Source organism: Aspergillus japonicus (assembly GCF_003184785.1).
Source record: "Aspergillus japonicus CBS 114.51 unplaced genomic scaffold BO86scaffold_153, whole genome shotgun sequence".
Classification (NCBI taxonomy): domain Eukaryota; kingdom Fungi; phylum Ascomycota; class Eurotiomycetes; order Eurotiales; family Aspergillaceae; genus Aspergillus; species Aspergillus japonicus.
Genome location: NW_020291790.1, coordinates 2,517 through 10,862, shown reverse-complemented (window position 1 = coordinate 10,862; position 8,346 = coordinate 2,517). Strand labels below are relative to the sequence as shown.

At 33.5% G+C, this 8,346-nt stretch overlaps 2 protein-coding genes across 2 annotated transcripts; one reads left to right on the top strand and one right to left on the bottom strand.

Moving 5' to 3' along the window:
* The first annotated feature begins 1,161 nt into the window (after positions 1-1,161).
* BO86DRAFT_394023 (putative nuclear division Rft1 protein) lies at positions 1,162-3,550 on the top strand. Its single transcript, XM_025673152.1, has 3 exons — positions 1,162-2,002; positions 2,058-2,909; positions 2,978-3,550. Exons 1-3 carry the CDS (start codon positions 1,236-1,238, stop codon positions 3,063-3,065), a joined length of 1,707 nt encoding a protein of 568 aa, XP_025521629.1. The 5' UTR covers positions 1,162-1,235; the 3' UTR covers positions 3,066-3,550.
* On the bottom strand, positions 2,978-4,802 carry dbp3 (RNA-dependent ATPase DBP3). Its single transcript, XM_025673151.1, has 3 exons — positions 3,446-4,802; positions 3,314-3,385; positions 2,978-3,233 (listed from the first exon to the last, which is right to left on the bottom strand). Exons 1-3 carry the CDS (start codon positions 4,471-4,473, stop codon positions 3,077-3,079), a joined length of 1,257 nt encoding a protein of 418 aa, XP_025521628.1. The 5' UTR covers positions 4,474-4,802; the 3' UTR covers positions 2,978-3,076.
* Between the last annotated feature and the right edge of the window lie 3,544 nt (positions 4,803-8,346).

Sequence of the window (8,346 nt, the reverse complement as noted above, 5' to 3'; positions counted from 1 at the left end):
GGGGGGCAAGAAGCCAGATGAAGGGATTCCACGGAAGGGAGTTTGTGTATACAACATCCGTGGTGTACCTGGTCAGACTACTCATGTATTGGAGAGTGTGCATTGGTATAGATGCAAGTCGGGGTACTGCAGCTGGCATAAACGTAATGCATCTCATGTGTCCGTTCTCGTCATGGAATCGAATAATTGGGATTCTAAATCCAAGCGACTACCAGTACATAACCTCTCTTTCTTTGTACAACTCCGCGTGATCAACTGGACTCTGAGAGGGAGGAGGGTGGAATTCTTCAGACAAATGCACTTTTTACATAGTAGTTCTAATCAAGGAGGGTCTCGCAAGTTTCTACACAGTATATGCAGTGGTGGTTTGATTGATTTATTCATGCACGCATTTGCCAGCCAGCTAAAGGCCCCGGAGTGACGGCAGGCCACGCTTCTTAGTATTCCGGTAACAAATGTTTTGACCATTTCCACCATGTACTCGTCGCTACGTCGACCCCCCCCTGCTGCTGGGGGGGTCGCCTCCACCTCACAAATAACTCCACCTTAAGAATAACAAAAAACGCATACAAATCCTACTTTTTATACTAAACATAATTTGGTTAACTAAAAAGATTAGGTTGTAATGTTTTAATAGAAGATAGAAATAGCTTTTTATTCTAAGTTATTCTAGAAAAAAATACATATTTCTTAAGTCGATCTTCTTTAATAAGAAAAAAGCTATTAATATCTAATATTTAGGCAGCTTTTAAGCTTATCTTTTTATAACGTATTATTAATCAGAAAAAAGATATATATATAAATCTCTATGTTAAAAGACCAATACTACAGTCTAAAGCCCAGATCTTTTTAATAAGTTTGATTATACTTGATCAAAAAAAGTAGGATTTATATACGTTTTTTGTTATTCTTGAGATGGAGTTGTTGGTGTGGAGGCGACCAACCCGTGACAACGGGTGGGGTGTCGCAGCGACAAGTATGTGCAGTAGTATTGCCAGTATGTCCCTACATACTGTACATACTACTATGTACCTCTGAAGTCATGTACATGGTTGACCAATAAGGGGCGGTGGGAGAAAGACGGGTGGACTAGCGCAACTGGAGTAGATTACTAGTGTGTATCTGGTACAGTACGTAATGAAACCATCCATCCTCAATCTCGTGGACGCTTATTCTTCTTCTGTCAAACTCACCTCACAATCCAGCCTATTAGTCGTCATCTGTTTTCTATCAGTATGCCATCGCCGGATGACGAAGCTAGCTCTTTGCTAGTATCACCAGCTTCTGGTACAACGCTCCTGGTTCTCGTTCAAATAACTTCAAAGATATTCACATTTACGGCAAATCAATTGATCTTGAGGGACCTACCACCAGCTTTTCTTGGGGTTGCAGCCCAGCTGGACCTATACTCCATTACCCTGCTGTTTTTTTCTCGAGAAAGTATCAGACTGGCGATTCAAAGACAGCCGCTTGTTGGCTCTGTTTCCTCTGTTTCAATTAGTCATGGTAAAGACGCAATCGACAGCAAATCGAGCGCAACTAAACAACCAAGAACTCGGGGACTGGAATCACAGTCCGTGGTCAATATGTCCTACTTGAGTCTGGGAATGGGACTTCTCTTTGCCGTGCTACTCGGTACCTCTTACATTCATCTTGCCTCGGAAGAAGTTTCTCAAACACCGTCTTACCATCAAAGTGTGAACATAATTACCATCGCCTCCCTAATAGAACTTGCAGGTGAGCCATGCTTTAATGTGATGCAGAGGTATATGCTGTACAAGCAACGTGCACTGGTTGAGATGAGCGCTGCATTCATAAAAAGCTTGGTAACTTGTTTTATTTTCCTGTGGGCTGCCTTCTATAATGTGACTGTTGGTGTTCTGCCCTTTGCGCTCGGACACTTGAGCTACGCATGTGTGCTTCTATGTGGTTATGTTATAGCTATCAGAAAGGTGCCAGGTCATCAAGCCTTCTCTTTGCTGCCTACAACACTGCAGTCGCGGTAAGTGTGCCTGCCTAGATTTTTGCATTAGGAGACCACCTGATAGGACCCCCAGTGATCGCCACAGCTGCGTGGCTAACAGATTCCCCTGGTCAATGATTTCATTGGCTGCAAGTGTGTTTCTTCAGTCCATCGTCAAACATCTACTCACACAAGGGGATTCCATGATTCTAGCGACAATGACAAGCCTAGAAGATCAGGGCATCTATTCCCTTGCCTCAAACTATGGTGGCCTCGTGGCCCGCGTACTTTTTCAACCCATTGAAGAAAGTGGCCGGGCCATCTTCTCGTCATTGCTTCATGGCAACTGCCTTGAAAAGCGACGAACAGAGAATATCAGTCTCGCTAAAACACATCTAGCCGACATCCTGCGCGCCTACAGTATGATAGCTGTAGTGGCCTTTCCACTCGGTCCAGCTTTGGTACCTCTAGTGCTCGACTTTCTAGGTGGGCGCAGCTGGGCATCGCCTACGGTGAGTAGCTTACTATCTCTTTACTGCCTTTATATACCATTCTTGGCTTTCAATGGTATAAGTGAGGCATTCGTTTCTTCGGCCGCTAGTCCTTCGGAAGTTCGCAAACAGGCACTCTGGATGGGTGTATTCTCAGCTTGTTATGTTTCAGCAGCGTACGTATTCTTAGTTGTGGGTGATCTGGGTGCTCAAGGGATGGTCTATGCCAACATCGTCAATATGGCGGTTCGTACTATCTGGAGCTTTTCATTCATTCGGTCATTCCTACAACGTTGCACCTTGGCATTAAGACCTTCCGAGTTGCTTCCCCGGCCCCAGACTTTACTAGCTGGCATCATGATATCGATAACTTTGGTGAGAAAAGGAGCCTACGGACTCAACTCTGGAGATATTTCAGGTACCTTGATGTATACTGCTATATACATTACAATTGTGTAAGTCTCTATGAACAAGATCGGAACTTTTGTGAACCCTGACCACTAATCACCATGCACACGGTTAGGTTGTTTGTTGAGAGAAAATACTTCCTAGCACAATGCATCAAAGCCAAAGAGATTTTGAGATCTAGAGGCAAGTACAAGCGAAGTTAAATGACTCATCTTCAATCATCAAAGACAATCTTGGTTGCTGCTTTGCTCGAGTCAACGTCCTTGAAAAACGCACCATAGGCGTCATGTTGCTTCTTCTTGACCGTCGAGCCGAACTTGAGAAGGGATTCTGGCACATCCTGCTTGGCTGCTTTGAGCACGTTGATCAACCTGCAAGCCATTAGCCCCGCCAAAAAAAAGATTATGACATAGGAGATGCCTGCGTTCGCATTCACTGAAAGACTACTTACCCTCCAGATTGAGCCTTATCCAACTCAGTGAACAGGGTAATTGCATGGCCCTCAGCCCCCGCACGACCGGTTCTTCCGAGAATGTCAGCTAAGTTTCTGACGGCCGTCTTTATCAGTGGCAGGATCACTCACCGTCCGATTCGATGTACATAGTCTTCGACCGTAAGCGGAAATGTGACGTTGATGACAAGTTTGACAGCAGGGATATCGAGTCCACGAGCTGCGACATCGGTGGCGACAAGGACGGTAGCAGTACCACTCTTAAAAGCGTCTAGGCTTTTAAATCGCTCTTGCTGGCTGAGGTCGCCATGTATACCTGCAACCTTGAAACCCTTATTCCGTAGAAGCCTCTCAACGCGAACAGCTTCCTTCTTATACAGACAGAAGACCAGGACTTTCGGGGGTTTGGGAGCCCTTTGGCTTTGATTAAGTAGCTGTACGAGCCTTGGCTCTTTCTCATGTGGTTGTATGACCTCAACCTCCTGTTTGATTCTCGTATTCGCACGAGGGTCAGCAGATGGATCTCCGCCGATGGTAACAGTAACAGGCGTTTTCATGAAGGTGGTAGCAAGATTTCTAACAACTGGAGGCCATGTTGCTGTGAACATGACAGTTTGCCGTTTTGACGTTGACATGGGAAGAATGATGTCCTTGATATCTTGTTCAAACCCCTTGTCCAACATACGATCGGCTTCATCCAGAACAAGGTACTTGACCTTTGAGAGATCGACCGAGCCGTCATTTTGGAGATCCTTCAATCTACCAGGGGTTGCGACAACAATAGGTGCAGTCTTCAGAGCTTCGCGTTGTTCATCCTTTGGGACTCCGCCAAAGATGCAAGTTACTTCCACGCCCAGTGGTTTCGCAAACTTCACAAGCTGGTCATGAATCTGTTTGGCCAACTCCCTAGTTGGTGAAATCATGACTGCCATGGGTTGAGCAGGCCTTTTGTTGGATTTCCTTTTCGAATCTTGCAACTTCTTGAGGCACGGCAATCCGAAAGCGAGGGTCTTACCACTACCAGTCTCAGCGATACCAATCACATCGCGACCAGCGAATAGCAGGGGCCAAGTTGTCGATTGAATGGCAGTCGGAGAGGTGAAAGAACCAAGGGGATCGTAGAGTTTGCCGTCGCATGGAGGAAGATGGGAGAAGGACATGATAGGCCGAAGGTTTGCAGCATCTTTCAAGGTGTCGGTCACTTTGATTGTGTTCTCAGTAAGGAAGCGCTCTATGTCTGATTCTGGCAAATCACTCAATGCGCGCGACTCGACGTATTTCTGTTCGTGCCCTGCGACATCCTCAGATTTTTCTGCAACCTTCACAGCATTCTTTTCTTTTCTAGACTTCTTCTTCAGCCTGTGCTCCGTTCGCTCCTCTTCATACTCGCGTTTAGCCATACTTCAAAGTTTCGTACAAAAGGATATCTGACCAGAGGAAATGTCGGATGTACTCAAGAAACCTGATGTGGTTTACTTTCTGCTTTGGGTCTTGTCGGGGGGGTTTTTTTTTTTTTTGCGGGGGCAGCCATTCTAATCGCCGGCCGGACTGGTCGGAGAAACGTGCCCCATACAGCAAGGTGAGTTTTCCTACGATTGGCGTCAGGTTTTGATCGATTGGTCTGGTCCCTTGATCTACTGTAAGACCTCAATATAGCGATTCCATTCGTGGAGCCACTATTTATTGTTCTAGCGGAATATCGCTTTATTATTACAGTGTATTTTAAGCAATATATGACTATAAGTTAACATAATCGGCAACCGAGTCGGCCATGTAAGCAAGTCGGCCACCCCATCAACCACCTGTCACGGTGCAGACCTGATGCACCCGTTCCGCCTGTTCTACCTGTTTAACCCGTCTAATCTATTTAACCTATTTTATTTTAATAATTTATCTGTTTTTATAACTGCTTTATATATAACTTATAATTTTTTAACTGCCTGTCTGCTTTTAACTCTATTTATAACTTTTTAAGCTATATTTTATTTATAAATCTAAAAATAGCCTAATCCAGTAGCTAGTAAAGAATTTAGAAAACCAGTTATAAAAAATTATTTAGTTAAAAGCTGTTATTTCTACTATTTAGCTAGATTAAAAACTAGATATTAGCCTATTTTTTAATACTATATAGCTTTAATCTTTAGAAATAACAGCTCTAATAAAATATCAGCAATTCTATAATTTTTAATAATACTAAATAATTTAAAAAAGTTTACTTAGTATATTAGTAAATACCTAGATAAATAGTAGTACTACTATAATTACATTTATATTTCTACTATTAAAGTAGATTACAACTGTACCAGCCTTTAGTAAATAATATATATTTAAAAAAATATTTTTATATATTAAATTAAATAGGCCTTAGAGTTAAACCAACAGCTTATTAAAGCTACTATAAAATAAAAAATTATAATTAAAAAAAAACTAAGTCTAAATTAAATATATTAAAATTATTTAAATTACTACTTTTATAGTAAATATCCTAGTATAGACTTTAGAATCTGTATCTGTTACTAAAAATACTACAGCTGCTTTAATAAAAGTAATTATATTAATTAATTTTAAATTTTTTACTTTTATTTTTTTTAAAATATTTATTTAATTTTAATAAGTTTAAAGGCAACTGCTCTAACCTTTACTAATTTATTTTTTAAATTAAAAAAAATAAATATAAATACTAACTGATATACTACTGCTACTATTTAAAAATTATATATAATCAGCTGCTTAAATAAAATATTATATATTTAAATATAATTTTATATTAAAAATAAAAAATATAATTTAAATAATTTTATTAATAATTTATATTTACTTAAATATTTTTTTAGTAATTGTAACTATATCTAAACTATATATAATAAACTGTATTAACTAAAATAAAGGCCCTATAACTTTACAGTATTTTTTACTAAATTTAAATATTTAGTTTAAAAAGTATATATATATTTTAATATATTTTTTTATATTTAAAAACTATATTAGTTAAGATCTTAAAAGTATACTTTTAACTAATATTTCCTTTAAAAAAGATTATTATAATCTGGTTTATTTTTTTAGATTTTAAATAACTGCTGTTTTTAGTATAATACTAAAGCTTATAACTATTTTTAAAAATCTTTATTTAACTTTATATTCTATAACTTTAAAAACTAGTATAAATTTTAAAATAATAACTATATAAAAAGATTTATTACTTTTAAATATAATTTTATAAACCTGTTTATTGTATACTACTAGTTTTTTTATTAAAAAATTAACTATTATAACTACTAAAAATACTTCTACTATAAATTAGACTACTACTTTATTAAAAATTATTTTAAATCTAATACTAAAATATTATAAACAGTATTTATATATTTTTTATTTTTAAATTTTTATATTTATTTACTATATCTATTATTTTTAAACTTCTATATATATTTATTTTTAAAATATTATTTATTTTTTTATTATTTTATAAATTTTATTTTTAGTAATTAAATTTATTTACAGTTTTTATAAGCTTTTTAATTTTATTTTTTACTACAGTTTAAATATTTTTACTTATTTAACTTTAATAAATAGCTAAAAAAAAAAGTAAATCTGTTTTAAGCTGCTAATAGGCCAACTTTTTTATATAATTATATATTATTTTAAAAGCTATATTTAAAAAATTTCTATTAAAAAAAAACTTTAAAAAACTAATTTAATACTTATTTTTATTATTTTAAAACTTAAAAATACAGAAGTTTTAATTTATACTATAATTAATACTAGATATTTTATTTTAAAAATAATAAATAAAAGCTGGGCTAAAGTTTACTAGTTACTACTATACTTTTTAAAAATTTATAAAATAATTATAAAATTTAATAGCTAATAAAAAAAGTTAGGCTGTATTATCTACTATATTTAAATAATTCTAAAAATTTATAATTATATTAAAAAAAATTTTTTTTAATTATTTATTTTATTTATTATTTAATTATTTTTAGGTTTTTATAGTTAAAAGTTTATAAGTTTTATAGTAGTTAGTTTATATATATAATCTAGTTTATTAGTTAATACTACTAGAATTACTATAATACCCTATTAAAATTTTAAAAAAATAAAATACTATATAATATACCAGTAAAAGTCTACTTTAAAAATATTATATTTTAAAATATTTTAGTAAAAAAATATTTATTTAATTATATTAGCTGTATATACTATTTATATATACTATAATTATCTAGTATTTATACTAATAATAAATTAAATTAATAAAATATTATAGGCTTTAGTTAAGCTAAAAAAATAAACCTTATTTAAAAATTTTTAAATTTTTAAAAATACTTTTTTTTAAAAAGCTAAAAAGTTACCCCTATACTAAAAGTATAACTATATTATTATTTTAAAAAACAGAAAGTTCCTGCTGTTTAGTTTTTTATATAAAATATTTTAAAATAAATTATAAGTCTTAAAAAAATAAATAGCTTTTAAAAAATTTAAAAAAAAATTTATTTATTTAAGTTTATTACTAGTTGCCTTTCTAATACTATTTATAAAAAAATTTAAAAAAAGCCTAAGATTTTATATTAACTACTATATTTTAAATATTATTTTTATAAAAAACAGATACCCGCTTCTACTTATAAAAAAAATTCTAAATAATTTAAAAAAAATAAAATACTTTATAAAAAATTAATATTATTAGTACTTTAATAATATTAGAATTTAAAAAAACTAAAAGTATTTAACTGTATTTTATATCTGTCTGGGGCTGTATAAAATACTTATAATACTATTTAAACTTATAAAAATCTCTACTATTTTTTAAAAATATATAATAAATACTTTAAAAAACTATTTTAATATATTTTATATAGTTTATTTAAATAAAATTCTAATTTACAGCCGTATTTATAAAAAGTACTTTAAATATATCTATTATATTTTATAAAAACTAAAAAAAATAAAACTTTATACTAAATTATTTAAATATAAATTTATTATATTTAAAACTAAGTTTTTAGGCCTAATTATAGGCTGTAATAGATTTT